General features: G+C 35.7%; 1 protein-coding gene across 8 annotated transcripts in view; it reads right to left on the reverse strand.

The window, feature by feature from the left end:
- The window catches only part of LOC150092301 (homeotic protein female sterile-like), a 579,681-nt gene that overhangs the window by 309,055 nt on the left and 243,181 nt on the right, over positions 1-27,445 (reverse strand). For all 8 annotated transcript variants that reach the window (XM_090415148.1, XM_090415149.1, XM_090415147.1 and 5 more), the window contains 2 exons: positions 15,102-15,203; positions 5,118-5,246 (listed from right to left, as the gene is read on the reverse strand). In XM_090415148.1, coding sequence (XP_090271274.1) covers positions 5,118-5,246; positions 15,102-15,203 — 231 coding nt within the window. The remainder of the gene's footprint in view (positions 1-5,117; positions 5,247-15,101; positions 15,204-27,445) is intronic.

Raw genomic sequence — 27,445 nt, forward strand, 5'->3', positions numbered from 1 at the left:
CATCCAGGAATGCATTAGCAGAGCTAACCTCAGGTGGTATGGTCACTTAAACAGAATGGGAGAAGAAAGATTAGCCAAACAAGTGATGTCTGCCAGGAAAATGACCCAGAGGAATACCAAGATATATGTGGATTGATACAGTACAAAGTGCCTTAGATGATAGAAATATAAGATCTGATAATGTTGGAGTCTTGACAAGTAACAGACTAATTTGGAGGAAAATTGTAGATAGGAAGTTAGTAATTATGTAAATTTTTCATGTAGTACTATCATATCCTGTACACTCCTTCAGATTACATGGCAGGAATTTGATGATGACAATTTTTGTGAATGGTTTTGAAAAATTATTTCAAACATCAGCAGGATGAATAGGTGGGTCTCTTACCCCCCCCCCCAAAAAAAAGCTGAATGCTTATGCACTTATTATTTTTTAATTCAAGTCTTTCTTTCTTTCTTAAATAACTGCATCAAATAATTATTTATAAGTTTTCGATAATAAAAATAAAATTGTGATTATTATAAATTTAAAAATTATTTTGACATAAATATTGTGTCAGACTAAAAGAAATATCAGTACTTCTATTTTGTAAAGCTTGAAGCTAAATTTGAAACCTACTTACCTCAGTGCGAATTAACTGCACATTCACTGTGTTTAACAATCAAAAATTCAATGATTTACAAACAATGCCCAGATGTCACTTCATAATAGAGTTTAAGCCAGGTACACGTGTGTGCCTCACGTGGCGAATGCGCACTGCATGTAAGAAAAAGAAAGTCGGTAGTGAAGGGCACCCCCTGTAACACGACGCCCAGCTTGTCTAGTGCCTCCCCTAGCTCTATACCACACATAGCGAAAAACAACTTGCAGTTTTTGCTAAATGTTATTAAAAGACGCAGTATTTATTACAATATATTTAGTACATATCCACATTTAATGAACGCTAATAATAAAATGTGTTTTTTTTTTCCTTTTCTGCTCACTTCAGCGCCCCGATACGACACATCGCCTGCCTACCATGTTAAGTCGGCCCTGTCTGCTGTGAGAAAGCGTGCCACCCATCTTGTGCAAAGCTTTTTCATATGCAATTCTTTATGCAAAATATATCCTACACATTCTTTTGAAATGCCTATAGCCTCAGCAATTTCGTGCACATTTACTTGCAGGTCATCCAATACCATATCGTCTACTTGATCAATGATTTCTGGTGTTGTTACACTTTTTGGACGTCCTTCACGTGGATCATCTTCAAGGCTGGTACGGCCACGTTTAAACTCGGCAGCCCATTTCTTAATTGTCAAAAACAAAGGAGAAGAGTGCCCATAAATTTTTATGAACTTCGAATGAATTTCTTTTGGTTTTAAACCTTCTTTTACAGAGAATTTTATAACCACGCGATACTCAATTTTATCCATTTCAAGGGATACAGACAACACTTTTGCTTCAGGCAGTTGTATAAAACAAACTACTTGATAGAATGGCTTGCAATTTCACATGGATGCTTATGACAGATGTGCCAACCTAGAGAAAAAAAATCTTGCCGATAGTGTTGCCATCTATGGTCATGGCCAAGAACTTTTCAGACCGCCCTTGTACTATAGGTTTGCACTTTTTTGTGGGTTTCCACCCACAAGACATTAAAAAATAAATGAAAAGCAAATTAAATAATGGGTATAACAGATTCTGTAATGAAAATTAACATTACAAATACATAAGCTAGGAAAACAGTCTCAAATGCATTTTTTTGAGTGGAGAGTTAACATAAGTCCATTTCAATTATTTAGATAAAACTGTTACTGAAGATAGCAAATTAAATAAAAATAGTCAACTCTCACTAGAGCAAAGAACTTTAACAAATCACTGAGAGTTGTCCACTGAAACATCTTAGGTAAGTATTGATTTTAGACAAATTATGAAATCTACAACTGTGTTATAAATAATAATAATTTTTAATTTTCCAACGTTTTGACTATCCAGGACACACATAATATATATATATATATATATATATATATATAGAGAGAGAGAGAGAGAGAGAGAGAGAGAGATAAGCTAAATTATGTTTCACAGAGCATGCTAAAGAGACAATGATTTGATCAACGGTTATTCTAATGGCCTGACCTCTAGCAAAAATAAAATAATTACATCAAAGCTATATTCTATTTAAGACATCAGAGAAACATTCTTTCATATAGATAGTTTTATTACCGTAAAAATTATACCCTAATTTAACATGACTTAATATTCTATCTATGGTCCTATTTATAATTAACTCTTAGGGAGAAAGGTTAAGTGGGTAGAATATGTGCCTTCCATATTCTTGGGATTTTTTTTAGACCCTCATTATTAAGATTAGGATGGTTGATAAGAATCTCACAGGCCTTTTTTAAATTTACGTTCATACCATGTTTTGGTGTGATGTAAACAACAGCTCATTTTGCAGTCAATTGTATGTAAAGTGTTCAGAGCATGATCTGAAAGGCCAGCTTGACCATAGTGATTATATTTAATGTGTCGTTTATGTTCCTTTCTTATGATAGGAATTGTGAGTCCTGTTTCCCCTATATAGGACAAATTACAGGTGCAATGAATACGGTACACTCCAGGGTAGGCCAGCAGAGAGAGTGGATCCTTGAATGGGTTGAATAAGTTCTTTAATTTTGCAGGTTTAAAGGTGGCTTTAAGGTGTATTTCTGTTTATTTTATCTGATATCACATGATATCGGATATCAGATAAACAAAATATTAAATTATTATTATATTTTTAATATATTTTATATTATTATATAATAATATAAATTTCATATTTATATTATTTAATATAACTCTGATATTATTATATTAAATAAATTAAATATTTAAAGTAACTTTCCTGCACTATAAAAAGAATTTTATCATTGTTTTCAAGCACAGTACCGAAAACAGTAATGTCAGTACACAATGGTGGACTGGAGAAGCTGCTGCTCTACTGCATTTCCAACCATGCAAAGAAATGAAAATAGCATTAATAGACATAGCTAAGGATTCAGCTGTTTGGAAGAAGGAAAAGAGACCACAACAGGAGGAGAACTGTGAAGCTTCTGTGTCCTCAATATATAAAGACGAAATGGAAGCAGTCAAGTTTGTGTTGTTTTATTTAGGATTCTTATTATTAAAGGTAATTTGAAGCTATTGATATGATTTCTTAGTTATTTCTTCAATGAAATGTTGAAATTTTCATATAGAAAGTAAATTCAATGGAGCTTCCTATTACTTTCATATAGAACGTGAATTTTACTAAAGTGTTTTGGATGAAGAAAAGACATTCAGTGTTCTATGATTATAGTTGCAAGAAGAATTGGACTGGTTTATGTTTTGCTGTTATACAGGAAGCAGTTTTGTGTTAGTTTTCCTCCTGTGTGTAAATTCAAGAGAGAATGAAAGTTCTGTAGAGGCAGGAGACCAAACTTCCAGGAGTTTTGTCCATAAAGGATAATGATGTTTATATAACTGAAGAGAAGCAAGACTTAATTGTAGTTCAGGTATTTTCTTTTTATTTTGGAGTTTAGAGTTATACTATTCAAGAATGAAGGGAGTAATTTCTAATAGTCCACAAGAAAAAAGAAAGAAAAATAAAAACTCATTTCTCTCACACCAACAATGCAATCCATTAAAGACTATTCCTGTGATCCCTTCTGAGTTTGCTATTGTGAGGGTTGACTGTATATGGAACAAAAGCAACGTAAACATCAGATCTAGCAGTACATTAGTGTTCAAACCAATTTTTATTTATGGATCTGAAAGTTGGGTTAGAAGTAAAACACTTGATCAAAGAAGAGAATGTGGATAGCATCAGTGGCAGAATCATATTAAATTAAGATATTATGGTTGAGACACTCTATAGCAAAACTTATGCAGACTGCCAGAATGATTTGTTATAAGATTAGATATAGTAGATTTCCTTTTTATGTGAGTTCTACTCACAACATTTTTTTTTTTTTTTTTTTTTTTTTTTTAGAATTTTTATAGTTTTAATATTTTTTATACAATCTGCAAATCCTACCCTAGAAGACCAACATGGAACCTTTGCAGTCTTCCCAGGTCTCCAAGTTGTGGAACAGTGCTCTTAACAGCTGGTGATATTCATTTCACATCTAACAACATTCAACAAACATCCAAGCCTCTGGTGAGATACCTAACTAATAGGTTGGAGAGCAGAGAGGCTACCCACACAGCCAATAAGGCTGACTTTAGAATAGCATGTTTATGGGACTTGGGTTGGGAATTTTAAACAGTTTTTATAATGGTATTTGTTATAGCGAGAGTCAAATGTAGAAAGTAACTTGACACCATTAGTATTCAGTAATGCATGAACAGAACTAGCCTAAAATGGTAGGATCACTTAAACAAAATGGGAGAGAAAGTTAGCAAAACAGCTATTTAATACCAGGAAAAAAAATTAGGTGGATCACTTAATTAGTAAAATCTGACTATCTGGAGACCTAACAAATAACAGCCCAACATGGAAGAAAATTATTGGTAGGAAGCTAGTAATGAAATAATCATGTTGCATTATTTCAGTATATATACGATGCCACCCAGAAAAGACTGGAAACCCATTGCATATTATTACTTAGAGGTTGATAAAAAAAAAAAAAAAAAAAAAAAAAAAAGGAACTATGCCACAGAGACCAAAAAATCTTTTCAGGCCACCACTTCAGATATCTAATTAAAGACAGAAACTTAAATTTATATGATGATTAAGTTTCCATCTCTAATTTTTCTAAGTATGCGATGTGAACGTACTCATCTATATTAAAGCAGATATCCAATAAGTAAGGTGGTGATATATTGCTGTATAACAGAATGCATTTACTACACAATGCATTAAACTCTCAGACATTTGGCAGCAAAGCAGAGACACAATCTCCTCCAGGATAACAAGACCAGTATATTAGTTAAAAGTACTGCATCAATTTTTAAACCAGACCCAAATGTGTAAGCACTTACTGATGGCAAAGTTAACATTTAATTAAGCAAAAAGAGAATTTGATATAAATAATGAAAATTGAAATAATTATCCTCCTCTCTCTCTCTCTCTCTTGCACATACACTTAATTCAATGGATTTCTTTGCTTACTTGCAGCTTTCTTGCCATGGCCACAACTTCATGATCTGGTGGATTATATTTATAACAATTAGTAAATATTAACCTTACATCAGCAGCAAATTCTTCTGGTATCTTATATTCATGGTTGTCCATTTTTTGCTGTTAAAAAAAAAAATTTTGACTTTTAAAGAAAAAGAAACCATCTTTAACATTTATTAACTACAAAAATAACTATTTTCTCTGATTAATGTGTGTTTGTAATATTTTTGGCTGCAAATTAAATCTTTGTCTACACTTAAAATACAAATAGTCTGAATTTGAGAAAATAATAACATGAGATACACTTTGACAGAATAATGCAATATAGATTTAAAAATAAAAAATAAATAAATAACTAAACTCATGCCAGACAAAAAAAATACCATAAAACAAGAAGCAGCACAGTGTAAGATATCAGAGCTATATAGCAACAGTGTTCATAAGGAAAAGTAGTACCTACAGTGCTACTGGACCCCAACTTTAAAACTTGCTAATACTCAAAAATTATGATGATGAATTAGAAAAACACTACACAGTAAGGGACTCATCGAAGAGAGGTCAAATTCAATCACACGATTTGTTCTCAATGTCTACAAAGGTAAGCCATCCTAATCATGAACTGCTATACGAGAGAAAAATCAAGTTCTCATCCCTTTCTTGATTGTCTTCATTCTCAACTTACATGCATGCCCTCACCTCATCCTCCATGAAATGAAAAATTCCATTTACTGGTATCCTGTATGACCTTCTCAAAAGTCTGTAGGTCTCTATCATATCATTCCCCCCCCCCCCAAATATCATCTTTAATACTCATCTTTGCACCCCTTCACTGTATTTGTATTAACTTGGAAACTAGTAGACTAGATCTGCACACAATAGTAGTCCAGATGAAAACATATCAAAGTCTCGTAAAGAGGTAAAGTGACTTCCTTATCCTTACATGTCAATTTAACTTGAAGAAGTGGGAACAATATGAGTTGTCCAGTCATAAAGTAACTTCATGCATAAACTTTGATAAAGAATAAAACCAAGAATATAATTTCTTGGCATCTTTAATTTATAATATAATCAAGTAGAAAAACTTTAAACATCTATTCTAATCCAGAATATTTTAGTAATAAGGTGTGATATCTTTTGGCTACTTGTATATGGAAATATAACTTCCTCATTACTTCAACCCTGGTATCACTTCTGGGTCTAGTTCCCACTGATGAGACCTCAAGTCTTCAACAGTATTTTGGTTGTTCATCTATATGAGATTGGTGAAAAAGGAAAACTGATAGCCTTTAGCTATATGATGATATAAAAGAGCTGAGATCTTTTCTCTATCACTCATCCTATCTGTCTTTTATTGCTCCTAATACTATCAGGCTCTCTTGCACCCCTACACTAACTACTCTAGGCTTGTGATGAGCACCCCTTTACTTTTTTACCTCAATAAAGGTAGAAACCGGTCAAAGTAGTGGCCCTTCCCACAATGCATAGCATCATACATGTCTATAAGTATATGTGTGTTGCAATTATGGGTTACTAAGGCAATTGATGTTAAGTCATTAGCCTCTATATATACGATTTTCCCAGTCATGAAGATAGTATGCATATCTACTTCTGAGAGCCAGGTCTCACTAATGCCAATAATCCAAGGCCAAAATGTCTTTATCATGGCAACATCCCATTTTTCTTAATACTCCTTGTATTTGTATATATAGCATAAGTTTTGTACTTTATATGTGGGACAACTTACAGATCCTTGTTGATATATGATGCTTCACTTATACAGACATCCTTGTACATACACTAGTGGCCAAAATTGTGGAAACCTTTTGGAAAAAGTGTATTTTTGAGGTTTGATGGCTCATAACACCACTTTTTTTTTGGTGTAATACCATAAAATTATATATCAATGGAAAGATAATTTAATCAAGAATGTAATGCAACAAAGTTAGTTCAATTATCTGTATTCTATGAAACGTTATAGCCAAATAATCAGAAAAAAGAAGCATAACTTGCTTAGGTTGAGATGAAGTAGTTTTATTCCTTCATTTGAATGTAGCCAATGAGCATGAGTGTTTAGAGAGCCAATCAGGTGTCATCTTGTTTTAGCAATGAGTCGATAAGGTCACAGTAGGATTCAGCTATGGATGTCATGTATTGGAGCTGAGAGGAGGACATTTGTCAGTGTGTTATGTGATTGCTATCAAGTTGGTTGGGTTTTTTTGTGTTCTTTCATTTAGTGAGCTTGTAAAACGTAATAAAATTAAAGAAATGGTGAAGAATTGACTGGTCACCCAGAAAGCGATGTAAAATAGTACTATTAAGTGAACAAGGCTACAGTTATGAAGAAATTAGAAGAAAAATTGGTGGAAACTTAACCAAAGGTGGCATTTCTAAATTTTTGAAGAGGTATAAGGAGACTAAGTCACTACAAAACTATACTGGTAAAGGCAGGAAAAGATGCAAAACAGCAAGTGATGACAGAAGAATTGAGAGACTGTGCCTATGTGAAAGAAGAAAACCATCTGGGTGTATACAAGATGAAATCGCACAATACAATGTGAAGTTGAGTGCAAGGACAGTTTGACGCAGACTGCAGGAATTTGGTCTCAATGCTAGAATTCCACGAAAAAAGCCATTTTTATCTCTAAAACAAAGGTTGAAAAGATTAAACTGGCTAAAACCCATCTTAACTAACTGGACAGTGGAACAATGGGACAGTGTTATTTGGAGTGAGGAGACCAAAATCTCCCTGTTTGGTAGTGATGGCATAAAATACGTGAGGAGAAGAATCGGAGAAGATTTGCATCCTGATTGCATTACACCTACCATGAAACACCCACTCAGTGTTATGATCTGGGGTTGTATGACATCAAAGGTGCGGGCAGAATTTGCGTGATTAATGGGAATATAAATGCCCAAAAATAATATATTTATTATATTTAAGCCATCCCTGGTACAAAAACACACTAGAATCAGACTATATAATGTCTTGTCAAAACCAACTCTACTATACGGAAGCGAAACATGGACCATGAAAAGGAAAGATGAAAAACGAATTCAAACAGCAGAAATGAAGTTCCTCAGAAAAACAGCTGGATATACCAAGTGGGACCACAAAACAAATGAAGAAATCTTACAATCCCTGAAAATAAAACCAATTAATTACTATATAAGACAGTATAAACAAAAATGGCTAGAACATTTAAATCGAATGGACAACAGCAGACTACCAAAAATATTATACAGATACAAAATAAGTGGAAAAAGAAGAATCAGAAAACCAAGGAAGAGATGGCATGAGACCGGAACAGTCCACATGGCCTAAATTCCATGTTAGGAAGAAGAAGAAAGACTTGATTCCAAACTGAAGCCTTCCGCACGTGATCCTTTCCAAGATAATGAAGCATTTATATTTCAACAGGATTCAGCTCCATGTCATGTTGCTGCTGTGTGCAAAAAAGTGGTTTCAAGATAATCATATTCCACTACTGAAATGGCCTGGGAATAGCCCAGACCTTAACCCAATTGAAAATCTAAGGAGCCGACTAAAGAAACTTGTTAGTCAGAAGCAACCCCACCAATAAAATCCAATTAACAGAAGCAATAATTCAATCTTGATTTCACATTATAACAGCTGCAGAACTAAAAAACTTGGTTCACTCCATGGGAAGGCATTGTAAGGCTGTAATTAACGCTAAAGGTTACCCAACTAAATATTAACTCACATTGTGAGAATTTTTGTGTATCTCATTTTTTCTATGTGTTTCACTTTTCTTCTTTATAACTAATAAAGAAGAAATAAATCTAATAAATCTAATAAAAAATCCTTCATAAAGGTTATTGCATTACATTCTTGATTAAATTATCTTTCCATTGATATATAATTTCATGGTATTACTCCAAAAAAAAGTGGTGTTATGAGCCATCAAACCTCAGAAATACAAAAGTTTTCAATTTTGGCCACTAGTGTACTTTATTCCTAACAGGACCAGCATACAATCATCCTTTCTTCATGATCCTTTCACAATTAAGCATATTGGTATCATTAACACAGGTGCATAACCTGGTCGCTCTTATGCATAAATTCTCACCATTCTTCCATCATAATCCAGTTTCTCGGAATCTTCATATTAGATCTGATACCAATAATTTCTCCTGATTCCAAATGCATTCAAGTGCAGTCAATCCATCTTATAAATCAATTCTTCCTTCAAACTCACTCCACACATCCAAAAACTTTCAACCATTCCTTCTACATATCAAATTGTTTGGCATCATAGCACTTCTTAACCCTGTGCTATCATATCATGGTAATATACTAACAATTTTCACTCACACTTTTACTCTCACCTTTTACAGCAATCCTTTCATATATTCTCTCATATCATATTTATCACTATTAAAACCATGTGTACCTAACAGAAATCTCATCTCTTTTACTTTTCAGTTTTTCAATTGTGCTCATTGGATTTTTGATTTTTCTCCTGGAAAATATGAAGTAGTGACAGTAATCAACCATGTTTTATAACTGAATCTCCATACCATTACAATATCTTATTTTTTTAATAATAATAATCAACTTTATCCATATGATTATCTTTTTGCAATATCGTAGGTGATTCAGCACTGTGCTGTGTTATTTCTCCTTTTGATGCTTATCTTTCTTGTCCTTTTAAAATTTTTCAATTTCCCTCATTGTTCGGCTAATAATCTGTTTTGCTCTGGATATTTCATCTTCAGAATTCTCATTAGTTTCTGAAATAGCATGATTTTGATTATTGGAATGAACTTCCTTGTTAAAAATTTCATTATTCAAGCTAGAATTTCTCTTTGTTGCTACTTGTATCATTCTTGTTTGCGTTTGGCCCATTTTATGGTACTACTTTACTGTTACAGTATTGCAAGAAAGCATCAGGAAATAAACCAAACAAAAATCACCAATTTCAGAGGAGTGTTAAATAAACTAACCATTCATTATATATAGCCTTGAACACCACAAATATAGAAGAAGATATAATATAGAGAAGTCAAATATAGAAGTCTGGCTATTAGGTCTTAAAATGAGTCTCCCAGATCTTTGGTAAATTAATTCAACAATACTTGTAGAGGTTGGGAGAGGGCTTCATACAAGGGTGGTCTGAAAAGTTCTTGGCCTAACAATGAAAAAATGGATTTATAATTTAAAAATTATTTTTATTTTTCAACATATTCTTCAACATAATCTCGCTGAAATAAATGCATTAAGACTAATGCAGTTATTCCAGCAATGCTCCAGAGACATTATCCGGTCCCTGCAGTGGTTCTCAATAAGATCTGCAAAATACCCCTCTACAGCTGCAATCACCTCTTGATTTGAAGAAAAATGCTGACCAGGGAGGAATAGTTTTAGTTTTGGGAAGAGATAGAAGTCAGAGTGAGCCAAATATGGAGAATAGGGTGAATGTTCCAACAATTCATAGTGCAAATCCCTTAATTTTCCCATTGCCAAAACAATTTTGTGGGCAGGTGCATTGTCTTGATGAAAGATCTGCAAACCAGGTCTTTTCTCCCAAATTTTTTCGTGTAGTCTGGTTAAAAGATCAGAATAATATTCCTGGTTATTGTTTTACCCTTTTCAAGATAATTAATAAACAAAATGCCTTTAGCACCCTAAAACATTGATGTCTTGACCTTTCCTGAGGTTGGAACCGATTTTGTCTTCTTTGGCACTGTCAATTGTTTTGACTGCTGTTTGGATTCTGGTATGTATTGGTGAATCCAGTCTCACCCATAGTAATAAATCGACGCACAAAATCAGTTCTATTCTTGTGAAAATGCTCCAAGCACTGTTCAGAGATTTTCATGCAAGTGTGTTTTTGATCTGCTGTGAGCAAGTGCGGCAACCATCTTGTGAAAAAGCTTTTTCATATGCAATTCTTCATGCAAAATATATCCTACACGTTCTTTTGAAATGCCTATAATCTCAGCACTTTCACGCACTTTGACTTGCCGGTCATCCAATACCATATCATGCACTTGATCAATGATTTCTGGTGTTGTTACACTTTTTGACGTCCTTCACGTGGATCATCTTCAATGCTGGTACAGCCATGTTTAAACTCGGCAGCTCATTTCTTAACTGTCGAAAACGGTGGAAGAGAAGAGTGCCCATAAACTTTTATGAACTTCATATGAATTTCTTTTGGTGTTAAACCTTCTTTTACAAAGAATTTTATAAGCGCATGATACTCAATTTTATCCATTTCAAGGGATACAGACAACACGTTTGCTTCAGACAGCTGTACTAACTTAGAAAAAAAAATCTTGCCAATAGTGTTGCCATCTATGGTAGAGGCCGAGAACCTTTCAGACCACCCTCGTAGCTGATGCTCACACTAAGAATAGCCTCTCAGACTTGTAATGACTTAAATGTTATAAAGATGTTTTTCTCCACCTGATCCTATGTGAAAGAGTATCCAGAGAATGTTCTGCCAATCCCAACTTGCCATACAGATGATCTTGGATGTAATTTTTATGTTCTTCAAATCATAGTATGTTAAATGATCTATCAATATGTCAAAAGTAGACTAACTTGCAGACACAAGGAACTTTATACACTCCAAGATGTTTTCATATAAAGAGGAGAACATATAAAGATAGCTAGTTGAAAAGTGGCACGAAGATCACATTTGCAATGCCGATGGTTTTGCTGTGATCCTGTGTGTTGGGTACCATGAGGGATTGGGGTGGGTGGGATGGTCATTGGCTAAAAAAAAGGTGTTGAAGGTTCACTTTCAAGGCCTAATTAAATTTAATTAAGTTAATTAAATCTCATTCTGAGAAATTGAGTGATTTCGACATGCTAAATTTAGATGCACAGCGAGAAGATCCTGAAGAATATGAAGAAAATTTAATCACTGACAAGCCCAAAAGAGATTTCACAGAAACAATTTGAAACTATTTTTTGTACAATCGAAGTTTTTAAGCAGCAATGCTTAGAGGCTGACCCTGATGAAGAGAGAAACAGTAAAATTTGCAGAAATAGTAGAAGAGGCAATAGGGCCATCACGTCAGTTGTATGAAAAAAAAGAAACAGAATGCCCGCCAAACTACCTAGCTCAATTCTTTGTTAAGAAGTAGAATAATAAATTTATATTCTGAATATGTTTTATTGTCTTTCAGCTTCATGGTTTTTCTTTAACTAGGCCCTGAGATATACCCTAATTCTTTTATAAAACAGAAAGGGTCAAAAAAGAAATTTCAGGAGCGAATTATACTTTTTCCCATAGGTTATTATATTTAATTAGTGCGTTTTCGACTGATGCACCTGTTTTAAAGAACACATTAGGTGCATTAATCGAGGAATTGTTGCATATAAATTAAATAAGTTAAAAAAATTATTGACCTTTTTTGTTATCTTACATTAGCTACTCAGGTGGTTTCCTTTTAGAATTGTCTGTTATTGTTTAATTGCCATTAAGTGATCTTGTGCTGATGTTGTCTATGATACTTAGGCAAAAATTTTACATTAATAAAGATTTTTGTGTGAGTTTTCTTCTGTTTTTATAATTCTTTTAATTATGCCAACTCACGGTATTTTATTACTGAAACAAACCTGATGAGCTAAACATGACTTGGAATGCAAAGGTTAACAACAACTCAGGTATTTGAAAGATAGCAGGAAAAAGACCCAGAGGAAGACCAAGATCTATAGATAGATGGAATCAGAAATATAAAATTGTACACAGTAGTAGCGTGCTGACAAGTGAAAGAATTTCAAGAAAAACTAGTGACAGAATATTAGTAGTCACATACATTTAACTGTGTAGTATTTGTCAAAATACCCTTGAAGGTACAATATCAAAAAAGTGATGATGGTGAAATAGTTTTACAGTAATTGTCAGTCACTTCAAACTCAGTAAATATCAAGAAGAAAATTGTTGAAGTCATTCCAAAAATGCATGTAAAGAGTACTTAAAATTCTACAAAAAAAAAAAAAAAAAAAAAAAAAAATTTTTTTTAAAAATAAACTGATATAACTAGTACAGCTATACTTTCAAATCAAACTGAAGATATATTTCCATTTATGTACACTCCCCCACTCCCATTTTTATGTGACTTCTCTATTGAACCATAATTATCCATATGATTCTATATGGATCAAAACCATACACAATTTCATCAAAATGTTTTGTCAATAACTGCTACTAAGTGTTACTATAGAATATCACTTGTAGGTGAATAAATGTTCAAGTTTTTATTATTTTCTAACTTCTGTTTGAGTGAAAATATAGTTTTAGTAAAATTTTAATTATATACTTATGGCAAAAAGATGGTAAACAGATTTAGCTCCATCTTCAGATAACAAATGAAGCAAAAATACACAGTAATTGGAGTGCCAATTATAAACAGAAAACTAACAACCTCCATTCCATAATGAAGTGGTCAGAACTATTTTAGCCATTGGCTAAAATAGGGAATGGAAAAAACCAGTTTATATACCTTTATTGAAGAAAGGCAATGCAAGAGAGTGCGAAAATTACAGAACTATAGCACTGATTTCTCATGCAAGTAAAGTCTTACTTAAAATCATTCAGAGAGGACTAGAACCATTCATGAAGAGAGAAATGCCAGATGAACAGGCAAGATTTCGAAAAGGTAGAGGAACAAGAGATTTCCGATGTGAGATGGATAATAGAAAGAGCACAGGAATATCACAAGAATGTCTACCTTTGTTTCCTTGACTATAGTAAGGCTTTTGAGTCTGTAGATCATGTGACACTGTGTTAAGAATAATGGGTGTACCAGAGCATTTCATTATCCTTCTGAGGAATTTTTATTGTAAACAAGAGGCTACTGACCAAACAGATCTTACAGAAACTGAGTATTTCACAAGAGGTAAAGGGGTGTGACAAGGATGTATCTTATTTCTGTTTAACTTGTACAACAAATACATTTTAAGAATGGCAGGGCTGGAGGAGTCTTCAAATTGGAATTAAAATTGGTGGAAGAAATAGTAATAATTTGAGGTATGTAGATGATACCACCTTGCTAGCAGAATGCAAAGAGATTTGGAGGAACTTATTATGAAAGTTAAAGAAGAAAGTGCTAAATATGGCCTTAAACTTAACTTCAAAAAGACAAAGTTATGGCAACATGTGAACTTAATGATTTTGAAGTAGATGGAGAGAAAATGGAAGTAATTTTCTGCTCCTAGGATCCCAAATTGATAAAGATGGGTATTGTACTGAAGAAGTTAGAAGAAGATATTACTCAGAAGGAAAGCAATGACAAATTTAAGGTAGATCTTTAAAAATAAATCAGAATCGTGAAAGCAATGGTATTCCCTTGGGTACCGTATGGATGTGAAAGTTGGACCCTGAGAAAGAATGAAAGAAGGAAGATAACATGCATTTGAATTATTGGTTTGGAGACACTTACTAAGAATACAATGGACTGCAAAGCAAACCAATAAATCAGTGATAGACAGAATAAAGCCAGATTGCTCCCTCGAAGCTATGATCATCAGGCAAAAATTGTCATACTTTGGACATACTATGCCAGGAGTTGAAAATTACTCGATGGAACATAACAACAACAAAAGGCTTCTGGGCAAAAGTAGCCTATTAGTAAATTTTCTTTTTACGGAGTCAAAAGTTATGCACGGATTTTCGAACAACACGGGGAGCCGGCACCCTTAACCCCTGCGTTGTTCAAGGGTCAACTGTGTGTGTGTGTGTGTGTGTATTTTTTAATGGAGATTGGTGGGGGTGGCTGGAATGAACTGCCAGAGAGTGTGGTGAGTATGGAACAGTGAATGCATTTAAGCTCAGTATGATGACCTATATGTAACAGTGGACCTCTCACAATGAGCATTTTGACTCCACAGAGGTCTAACAATGATGATGATGATAATAATAAAACAGGCTGTTGATTTCCAAACTGAATGACATAAATAAACACATAAAAAATTTTTGAAAAAAGTAGTTAGTTACACACCTTTACAGTTCCCAAATCCATGGGGTGTTTTATCACTTCATGATAATCTGGGAGGTCAAGAAGTTGGGCATCTACAGGTTTATAAAAAGGCCATGCATAACCCTAACAAAGGCAGGAAAAGTAAAATTAATCAATTTGAAAAATCATGCTACTTAATATACAACAGTTACAGTTCTTAATTCACACAAGGTAGGTACTTGTTTTATTTTTAACTTCACTATTATATATGAGCAGTCAATGCACCTGAACCATGAGGGAACAGAAGGGAGACATCTACTTTTTTGATATCTTTATCAACATTTGGATTCTTAAAATAAATTAAAAATTTAAACATTTATTTCCGTCACTGGTAATACTTTCATACTACCATAATAATGTTATAATAATAGTGATAATACTTTTATAGTAGTCATCAAACATTCTACAGTTAAGTGGGTTGTTAACATTAACAAATTAATCGAGTGGTTTGAGATTCACTAGTAATTTATGTAGTCATTTTCAGTAATTATAGTTATAGTAATTTTGTTATAATTTCACATCATGAAATTCTTGCAAAAATCACTCAATTATAACTTAGCAGGCCAATTTGTGAGGTAATATATATGAAGTATATATTACCTCACAATATTGATGCTATATGCCATTATTATTAGCAACACAACAAATAAATACAATTATTAATACAAATATTAAGTACAATATACAAGAGCATGCAGAGAATGTGATATCATAATAGCAATCAGTGGCAGCTTGTCCATAAGGGCTGCACTGAATGCAGCCCTTATGGATGAGCCACCACTGGTAGCAATGCATGTTGAGTGAATCATGAATGTAGTGCTGCTTACTTTATACTGCAAAGTTTAAGGTGATAGGATCAGTCTTAAAGGTTTATATCATGTTCTACATCATTCTGTGTCATAAGTTTTTGAATCTGTGCATAGCATTAAATATTTAACCACACTTCCGGTTGAAGTGAATCAAAGACACAGACAAACTTATGATTCTATATGGATCAAAACAAGAGCATCTTTCTGTTTTTAATCATGTGATTATGCTCTTCTGAGTTAATATCTCTTAATGGTGGTTGCAAAATGTGTTAATCCATTAATGGATTAACACATTCATCAAAGCTGGGTTCTGCATGTGTTGCAAATCTGGCAGGAGCTCATTTGACTAGGTAATTAACATGCCCATCTGCAGGTGGGCACATTTATTACAAATTCATCAATATAAAGGATGATTAAAATTAACATATCCCTGTTTAATGCATTGTGGAGCACCATTTAGTGATCCAAATGCTGCACAAAACCTTGCAACAATATTATGCATCATGCAGAAGTGACATATAAAGTTTAAAAAAAAAAAAAAAAAAAAAAATGTGGGGGGGGGCCTCCAAATTCACCACTAGGGTCATTGTATTTGTATGATGCACCAAATGTAGATGTAGTAATTTGTCTGTGTATATAAGAAGAAAGCAACACAAGCATAAATAACACATTTTTATTCACTCCCATTATGCATTCACAGCCTGTACCATTCAATGTGCTGCCCTTCCCAGTAAGCCACAAACTGCATCCTTTGCACAGTTTGTTCAACAATAAAAAAGGCACTGCTGACAGCATCAACCCATCTAGATCTTGGTCTTCCTCTGTTTCTGCTCCATCACCATAATGCCACCAAACTGCTTTCGAACCTTTCCTCTCCCAAACTGTTTAGTGATGGTGACACCTTAGATCAGATCTGCTACAAGCATTGTAGGCTAATAATAAATTTAGTTTAATCCTTTGTCCAAGTGTGAGCAAACAAAGTTTGCGCCTGAAAGTATCTTCAGGACTGGGTTAAGGTGGTACACACCAGGGCAACTCGTTGCAAAGGTGGAGCAAGCTACCAACACTCCTATCCTAGTATCTCCTATAATGCAAAACACATCTCCTTGCGGATATGTCTATTGTTATGCATTAAGGGAAGGGCCACTACCCAGAGGCTAATGTAGGCTAATGATGCCAAGTTACTTTTGCAATATCTTAATTTTTCATCTGATTCTTCCAATGATGCCTGGTCACTAGGGTTTAATCAATTATTTTATTTCTAACTCAACTCTCAATTCAGTAAGTTAAAACTGATTTGAAGCATGTCTTGTATATCACTATAATGTCACATTAATTGCTCTTATTCCAAGTGAATTCCAAAAAAGAGTTGAGAGCAAAATAATTCCCTTGCATAAGGGAGGCTCTATCAGCAGCAAATTATAGACTAATCAGTCTATAATTTTTATAGACTGATTAGTCTATAACACTGGAAAAATTGGTCAAAAAAGAGAATTCAAGGTGGGCGAATAAAAATATGGTACTTTATGAGTGGCAACATGGCTTTGTGAAGGGTCAGTCATGCCTCACTATCTATCTTTTTTTTTTTTTAATTTTAATTTTCTATTTATTTATTTTTTTAATTTACTATCTTTTTATAACAGAGTAACAGCAGAGTTGAATAAGGGAAATGGCTACACGATGATATTGCAAAGGCATGTGACTGAATACCACGTGGAACTCTGTTACACAAATTAGAACAAGTAGGGATGGATATGACACTGATTAAGTGGATAAGAGGGTGGCTGCTGGACAGATATCAAAAAGTGGTATATGGGGAGACAGAATAGAGGTGAAAACAGATGACTACTGGTGTACTGCAAGGTTTGGTATTAGGACCATTGCTGTTTAATATGTAGTAATAATGTAATAATGATAATAATGATATAGGAAATAACCTGAAAGGAAATATTCAGTTGTTTGCTGATGATGATAAATTAGGTAGGGTAATAATCAATCATGGTGATTTGGACAGCTTGCAGGACTTAATAGGTTGTCAGTATAGGCAAACGATAATGGCTTAATGAACTAATTATTAGGTACAGTTTCTGGGAAAATTCCCATAATAGCATGGGAAAATTTCCATGCTATTATTATAATTACAGCTATTATAGCCTGTTTTTGTTTAGGAGTGTCCCTTATTTTAAATATATTGGCTATAATTACACAAAAAAGGGTATATATATTTTAGGGCATTATGGGCAAGTATAGAAGGCAATTATAGCAGAATAAAAGAGGTGGAAAAATTTTGTACATACCTTGTTTTGATACTGGGATGTCTTCCAATTCCATGATCCTGCTGAAGGCTGTTTATAACGAGGGGAGGAGGAGGAAGGGAGCGTGGGGGGGTGACGCAGGAACTAATTGTTATTATTATTACGGGCAACTCCAGTGAGTCGATAGACTCATCGAGGGAGGCCCTAACAGCATGTCAAGAACAGCTAATCAACATTCACACAGTATCTATCATACCTTGTCTTGAACTCATTCACAGTCATGGCACCCACAACAGACTCTGGCAGCTTATTCCACTCAATCATCACTCTCCAAGTAAAAAACCTAGCTCTAACACCCTTGCTAACCACATTCTTGCCCAGCTTCTATGTATGGCCCCTAGACCTCCCACCACCAGTTCTATTCTCAAAAATATCTTCTGAATTAATCTTATAGAAACCTTTCAGTAATTTGAATATCTCAATCATATCACCCCTTTTCTGCCTATCAACCAATTTCTGCAACCCACAAATCTTCAACCTGTTCTCATAAGATTCATTCCACAGACCTGCTATCATCTTGGTCACTTGTCTCTGGATCCTCTCCACCTCCTCCCCATCAAGAAGAAACCCTGGCACTCATATCTGGGCACAGTAGTTCAGATGGGGCCTTATCAAAGCTCGATACAGAGGAACAATAATTTGTTTGTCTCTGCATGTTAAAGTATTTTTCAGCAACCAAGCGATTTGATGAACCGATTTAGCCACTTTTGCAACGTGCCCCCTAAACTCGAACTCCCTATCCACCAACACTCCCAAATCCCTGGCCTCATTAATCTCCTGGAGTATGGTTCCACCAATGTGATATAATGCTGCTAATCATTTCACCCCAAAATGTATAACCTTACACTTTGCCACATTAAATTGACATCCATTATCCTTAGCTCAGACCTCCAAGCTATCCAAATCATCTTGCAAAATTTTGACATCCTGTGCACTCACTATTGCTCGACCCAACTTTGCATCATCAGCAAACAAGTGAACACTTCCTCTCAGATCCTTTCCTATATCGTTAATGAACAAATTGAAAAGTAGTGGTCCAAGAACAGAACCCTGCGGAACACCACTAGTCACAGGCCGTCTTTTGGACTCTACTCCTGAATAAACCACTCTCTGATATCTCTCTATCAACCACTGTCCTATCCATCTCACCAACCCTATATCCATCCCCATATCCTGCAGTTTACTGATTACAATTCCATGTGCTATCCTGTCAAAGGCCTTAGCAAGGTCCAGTAGAATCACTGCAAAACCCATTACCCTTATCCAGTTCAGCCGTCACTGTGTTATAAAACGTGAGCAAGTTACTGAGGCATAATCTACTCTTCACAAAACCATGTTGTCCCCCATACAGTATCCCATTTTCATCTATCCAATTGTGTATTTTTCTCTTGACTAATTTCTCCAAGACCTTGACAACGATTCCTGATATGCTAATTGGTCGGTAATTTACAACAGCAGTCTTGGAACCTCGTTTATGCAGTAGAACTATTTTCCCCTCTTTCCATCCCCTCGGGACTAACCCAGACCCGAGACTCAAATTAAACAAAATGGTCAAGGGTACTGACAATTCTTTAGCCACTTCACATACGACATGAGCTGGTATACCACCCAATTCCACAGATGTATTGACATTGAGGTTTTGTAATAGACTATTCACCTCCACTTCATTCGCCACAATTCCCGTATAATCTATTGGCTCATTCATTCCTGCAATGTCACCACCTGGATGATATACTCTTGCAAAGTGCTCGCTCAGTAATTCAATTATATCAACTGATTCGGTTACCTCACTACCATCAGCATTCTTTAAAATCATTCTACAAAAAAAAAAAAAAAACTAATGCCTTTTTATTCCCGTATACGGGGAGTAGGCGAGGCCATTTAGCCCTATCTAACTTTTGGAGACTGAGTGGGCAGTTCAATCTCCACTGGTACCAATCAGAGATAGATGGCCCAAGGCTATCACTAATTAAGCGGTACACAGTGAAGAGAGACGGCTCAAATGTGCTGCCATCTCGTGGTCCCTAACCCCAACACAATATATTTTAATGTCTGAAATAATGTGGGTTCTACGGTCAATTTTCTTGAGTTTACGGGACGAAAAACCCGAGTTACCGGGAGGAAAAACCTGCTTGCCCATGCCATATCATTCTACCATATACATTTTTTCTTTTACTTGCAACATATCAAAAAAACTGTTAGGGATTCTCTTTAGTCTGCATGGCTAATGTTCTTTCATAATCCGTTTTTGCTTTTCTTACTACGCTCGTTACCCTTCTGGCCTGCACTTTATACCGTTCATGTGCCTGCCAGTCACCTTTCTCCTTAAATTCTCTCCATAGTTGTTTCTTTTTTTGCAGCTCAAGCTTAATGGTGTTATTCAACCATTTAACCCCAACTTGATTTATTATTAAGACTCTAGGTATACAGCCAGCCATTGTCTCATGTTAAGAAATGCAAACATTTCTTAACTGCCTCCCATGCACTATCAACATCTAGCCCTTGCAGTTTTACATGACATGGCACTGAACCAATCAAACTCCTAAGCTTGTCATACTTACCAGCCCGATAATTCCATACGTACCCTGTCTTAATTGGAAATTCCACACCTTTAGCCATCTCCCAAGTCAAGACCATATGACCACTCTCACCGATTGGTGGCAACATGGTCATATTCGTTACAGCCAAATTCGCAGATGCAATTAGGCCAAGCTCTGACTCCTAGTATTTTCCATTACATGGTGTCGCAGATAGTTATCCCTTAATAACTGCATAAAATCCAATTCCTTCCTCCCATGTGTCCTCTCCTCCTTCCAATCAATGTTACCATTGTTAAAATCTCCCATAATAATTACCCTCCTTCCACTCATTTCTTCTATTTGCTTATGCATACTATCTCCACCACCTGGTCTATAGCAACACTCAACTGTATATTTTGTTCTGCTAATTTCAATCTCACACCAAATAGCCTCATATGTGCTCTTTTCTCTATCCTGCAGTTCCACTTCTATTCACCTTGGCTGTAGCTCATCAGCTATCATCAATAACACTCCTCCCCCCATTTTATTCTCCCTGTCACTCCTAAACACATGGTAACCCTCACATTCAATCCCACTAGCTATATCTTCTGTCAGCCATGTTCACTAATGCCAATAACCTGTGGCCTGGAAGTGCCAACCAAGGCCAAAAATTCTTCCTTCTTGTTCCTAATACTTCTGGCATTAGTATACATGAATTGCAAAAGTCCATTTGTCCCATCCCTATTTTGATGCCTTATACTAACTATCCCATTCTGATTTGTTGTCTTTCATACTCGCTTGGGCATATTACACACATTCATACACTCAACTGTCTCCCTAAAGTCTGCATATCCCCCCCCCCACCTTAATAACTCGAGTTTCCCTGATTCTGCACATCCACTTCCACTAAGTTCAACACCTTTTCAAGTCTCCGTACACCAAATTCATTCAAATGTAAACCATCCATGTTATACAAATCCTTTCGCTCATCGAACTCACTCCACACATCCACAAATTTCACACCACTGCTACTGCATAATTCACTCATAATGTCATTGGCAATTATGGCAAATATGTATGAATTACACTTTTGGCAGCAGTTTCTTTTATATGCACAAGTGCAAGCTGAATGGCATGAAAGTGATATATATCACTGCAATCAACTGGGATCACGAATGTCAGGAAACATAGCAGCACAGTCAACAGAGATCTCTGATCTTGAAATATCAGTATAGATAGGCAAGAAATAAGAGTGGACTGGTCTGTGTGCATTACACAATTGCAAGTAGCCCACTCTAATTTCTTGCCCATCTATACTGATGTTTCAAGATCAGAGATCTGTATTGACTGTGCTGCTATATTTCCTGACATTCGTAATCCCAAACAGAACCCAGTTGATTGCAGTGATTATATATCAGTTTCACACCATTCAGCTTGCACGTGTGCAAATAAAATAAACTGCTGCCAAAAAGCGTAATTCATACAGACTCATTGAGTTCTTTACAGAACTACCTTCTCAATGTATAATCCACATCCTTCTATGGCAGATTTGCACTCTATCCTGCAACCTCTCATTTTGTCATCATCATCATCAAATTCTGCCATGTACACTCAAGGGGTGTACAGCATATGATAGTACTACATGAAAAATTTACATCATTACTAACTTCCTATCTACAATTTTCCTCCAAATTAGTCTGTTACTTGTCAAGACACGAATATTATCAGATCTTATATTTCGGTCGTTTAAGGCACTTTGTACCCTATCAAACCACCTATATCTTGGTCTTCCTCTGGGTCGTTTTCTTACCAACCTGGCAGAGAACACTTGTTTTGCTAATCTTTTCTAGCCCATTCTGTTTAAATGACCATACCACCTGAGATTAGCTATGCTAACGCATTCCTGGATGCTGACAATGTCAAGTTCTTTCCTAATATCCTCGTTTTTAATATGATATTGCCATTGATGCCACCTGTTCACACCTCTAATCTTTCTCAGGACTCTCATATCTGCGGTCTCAAATCTTTGGTCAAGTGTTTTACTTCTGACCCAGCTCTCAGATCCATAAGTTAAAACTGGTTTGAACACTATCTTGTATACAGCTAATTTAGTGTACCGACTAATTTCTCTCTTATTTCATATGAATCTATTCAATTGACTTCCTACTATACCAGCTTTATTGATTCCGTTGTCTATTTCCATATTTAATTTACCAACTTCACTAAAAATCATGCCTAAGTAGGTGAAATGTTTTACTTGTTACATAGGTTCTCCGTTCATGATGCAGTTGACATTTTCAAATATTTTCTGCCTATTTTCATTGTCTTTTTAATGCTGACCTTCATACCATATCTATTACAACAGTTATTCAATTTAGTCAAGGAATCTTGCAGACTCGTAGTGGATTTATTGATAAGTATAACATCGTCTGCATAAAGCAAAGAGCTGACATTAACATCTCCAATTTTGATATCGTGTTTAATATCACTTTCCTTCATAATGTGATCCATATAGATAATGAATAACAGAGGGGATAATGTACATCCTTCAATTCTAACTGCTGACTCACAACTCAAATAAAGACTAAGTATTGCTTGATATAATGCCCCATTGACACCATATAACTGCAGCGTATTGAATAGCTTCTCTCTTGGCACCTTGTCATATGCCCTTTTCCAAATCGACAAAACTTAAATACAGATCTTTGTTGTATTCCCATGCTTTCTCGACTATTTGTCGTAAAGTGAAGATCTGATCCTGACAGCCTCTATTTGGCCTGAATCCCGCTTGTTCTTCACCAAGCTTTTCTTCTACAATTCTTCTCAACCGTTTCTGAAGTATACTTGCATATATCTTACTAGGAACAATCAGTAGGGAAATACCTCTGTAATTCTCACATTTAGTTTTATTTCCCTTTTTATATATGGGTACTTTAGGGCTCTACTCCAATCATCGGGAATTCGTCGCTCTGACCAGGCCTTCTGAACTATCAGTGCAGTCACTGCAAGACTTTTATACCAACTTCAGCATTTCTGGTCAAATATCAACTAGAGAAGTCTCATACGATGACAAAATGAAAGGTTACAGGATAGAGTGCAAATCTGCCATAGAACAATGCTGTTATGTTTGGTGCAGGCATTATTGTCAAAATTAATGCCAAAAGCTTCCTTATCCTCTTTAATTTGTATACCAAAGGACAAATGCAGTCTGACGTGTGAGAGCTTCACAATGCAGAATAAAGAGACCAGTCCAGCAGGATGCTCTGGAAGAGACTTTATTTTTAGGGCATAATTAATAGACTTCTGTCTAAGTGATAGAGCCAGTTCATTTGCTTCAACATAAAGACTCTCAACAATGTGCAAAAGGTACAGCAGCTATCTATATACCCTAATGATGGATGGGATCAAACCATAACAGGTGATTCTGCCTTGGTGAGCCACAGACTCCAGTTATATATCATATCTCATGTTATATCGAGTTATATCTCATGTTTATATGTTCAGAGAAATGGGTGCTTAAGGGTCAAAGCTGTATAACTGAGAGGAGACCTCCACATAGCCTTTAAAGGATGCGGAGAACCGACCAGGGCTTCTGACCTAATGTCCAATCCTCACCTTCTCGTGGTGCACCCTGTTGGGTATCTACTTTGATACTGAACAAACGAGGATGGGCTGGCAATTTGGAATTTAGCCGACCAAATTGTATTCTTATTGGTTACACCAAAATGATGGTACAACATGCCAAAATTTCATGCCGGCTGGGACGTCGCCCGGTTAAACAAGGCCCCCGTTGTTTTTGCCAGAGAACCAGGGCGAACAGCGAAAAGTCAGCTACTGGAACAAATCTGAAAACAAACCCCAACTCAACATCACCAGAGTTAAAGATCGGTACTATCAACGTAAGAAGCCTGAATGGCAAAGAAATGGAGCTAGCTGAGGAATTAGATAAGTACCAGATCGACATAATAGGGGTGACTGAAACAAAAAAGACCAAAACTGGTGAGATCTTTCTGAGCAATAAATACAAAATGTTATATTCAGGCAATGACAATCAAGGAAAAGAAGGAGTAGCCATAGTATTCAACACAAAATACGAGGCTAATCATCTTGAATGGCAGTCAGTCTCAAGTAGAGTAATGTGGGCAAATATGAGAATGGGGAACTGGACAATGAGACTTATTTGTGCCTATGGTCCCACAGAAGGTTCTACTAAGGTAGAAGTGGAGGAATTTTTTGAGGCTTTAGAAAAAGCAACTGACACAATGAAAAAGGAAAAGATGGTCCTTGTTGGGAATAGCAGAGTAGGAAATGATTGTGAGGCATACAAAAATATTTTGGGAAAATTTGGAGAAAAGCGCAAAGCTAATAATAATAATGGCAAATATCTGTTGGATTTCTGCTCAGGACATGGACTGGTTATTACTAGCACAATGTTCCAACATAAAAATGTACACAAATTCACATGGAGAGAAGAGGCTAGGAATAAGAAAAGTCTCATTGACTATGTTATTGTTGATAGTGATGTTTTCTCCCTGGTGCAGGACACCAGAGTGTACAGAGGATTTGAAATTGGAAGTGATCACTATTTAGTCTTGAGCAGGATAAAATTGAATTTCATATTGAAAAGAATAACATGTAAGAAAATTTTAAAGCGAATAAAAGTTGAGCAGCTCTCAGATGTGAACTGTAGACTAAAATACAGAAAGATTATTGAAAAGAAAATGAAAGAGTTTGAGAACAGGAATCAAACCTTGGAGATTCAGTGGCAAACTCTGAAGAAAACATTGATTGATTCTGCCAGAGAGGCATGTGGTGTGGTTGTGTGCAAGGATAAAAAAATTAGAACTCCCTGGTGGACACAGGAAGTTAAAGAGGCAGTGAAGGAAAAGAAGAAAGCATATCAAAAGTTCCTGTCAAATAAGTCAGCTTTTACTCTTACAGAATACAGAGACAAATGTAAGAAAGCTAAACAGTGTGTAAAACTAGCTAAACAAAAGTCATTGGAGGACTTTGGCAAGAATATAGAAAATAAATATCAAGAAGATGGCAAAATATTCTGGAGGTTGTTGAAGAAGCTTAGGAATGGAGGAAAGAGTGCTGTAAAAGGAGTTAGAGATGATAAAGGTGATATGAAAACAGGAGAAAAAGATATCCTTGAAGTATGGAGTAATTACTTTGAAAAACTGCTAAATGAAACAAGCATTGATGACAGCACAGTGATAAAAAACACTGACCAGGCATGCAGTCAGGAATACATATCCATACTTGAAGTAGAAAAAGCCATCAAAAGCTTGAAATGTGGAAAGGCAGCAGGAGTAGATGATATTCAACCAGAAATGCTGAAGTATGGTGGTATAAAAGTTCTTACAGTGGCTGCACTGCATAGTTCAGAAAGCCTGAACAGAGGGACGAATTCCCGATGATTGGAGTAGATCTCTCATAGTACCCATATATAAAAAGGGAAATAAAACTGAATGTGAAAATTACAGAGGTATTTCCCTACTGAGTGTTCCTGGCAAGATCTGTGCAAGTATACTTGGGAAACGGTTGAGAAGAATTGTGGAAGAATAGCTAGGTGAAGAACAATCTGGATTCAGGCCAAATAGAGGCTGTCAGGATCAGATCTTCACTTTACGACAAATAGTCGAGAAAGCATGGGAATACAACAAAGATCTGTATTTAAGTTTTGTCGATTTGGAAAAGGCATATGACAAGGTGCCAAGAGAGAAGCTATTCAATACGCTGCAGTGATATGGTGTCAATGGGGCATTATATCAAGCAATACTTAGTCTTTATTTGAGTTGTAAGTCAGCAGTGAGAACTGAAGGAAGTACAGGAAGATGGTTTAATGTTAAATCTGGTGTGAGACAAGGATGTACATTATCTCTCTCTCTCCATATACACTGCTGATGCTAGATCTTATCTTGGAAAGTCCAGCTCTAAACTTATCCCTGTCTTTTTTGTAACAAATAAGCCTTCTCCCAATATTCATAGCCTTGTATTCAGTGGCACTACACAGTGACAATTAGGATAACCTCAGGGACTTCTATGCCCAATTTCCATGGTCTTATTATTACTTCCACTCTTCTGATCCTAGCATCTGCTCTGATGTCCTATTGTATCCTTCTGGTTGCTTGCTAAGACTGTGGGATGCAACTTCTGTCCTTCCATGTTTCCACCCATCTCACATAATGATGGTACCTCACCCAAAGATAAGGTAAACCTCCTCCTCCAACTATTTAACAGAATGACTCCTCTGAAATTTCGCCTTGATACCAATAAGTGTTTCCCTGCCCTGGTGGTATTCCTCCTGTTAAACTATATGTTTGTGCTCCAGAACTCACAAGTGTCCTACTTCATCTCTTTAAGCTGTTATATTCATCTAGCATCCACCCTAGAGCCTAGAAGCAAGGTTTCCAGGTTCTAGGGAAATCTCCCTTTTTGGAAACCTTGCCTGTTTCCAAAATGGGAGATAAAAAATCAGAGCAAGAGGTCAATCAAACTATCGCTCTGACTTCGATATTCTCAAAAATAATGGAAAAGGTCATCAATAACCAACTGCATCACTACTTAGAGACCCAACAATTACTTAATGATCATCAATATGGATTCTGCAACTATCCTTCCATAGCAAAAATCCTTGCCAACAACCACTTTGAGCTAAGGAAAAGTCTGAAAAAAAA

Source organism: Typopeltis vanoorti, chromosome 26 (genome assembly GCF_054136105.1).
Source record: "Typopeltis vanoorti isolate ZY-2024b chromosome 26, IOZ_Tvanoo_1.0, whole genome shotgun sequence".
Classification (NCBI taxonomy): Eukaryota; Metazoa; Arthropoda; class Arachnida; order Uropygi; family Thelyphonidae; genus Typopeltis; species Typopeltis vanoorti.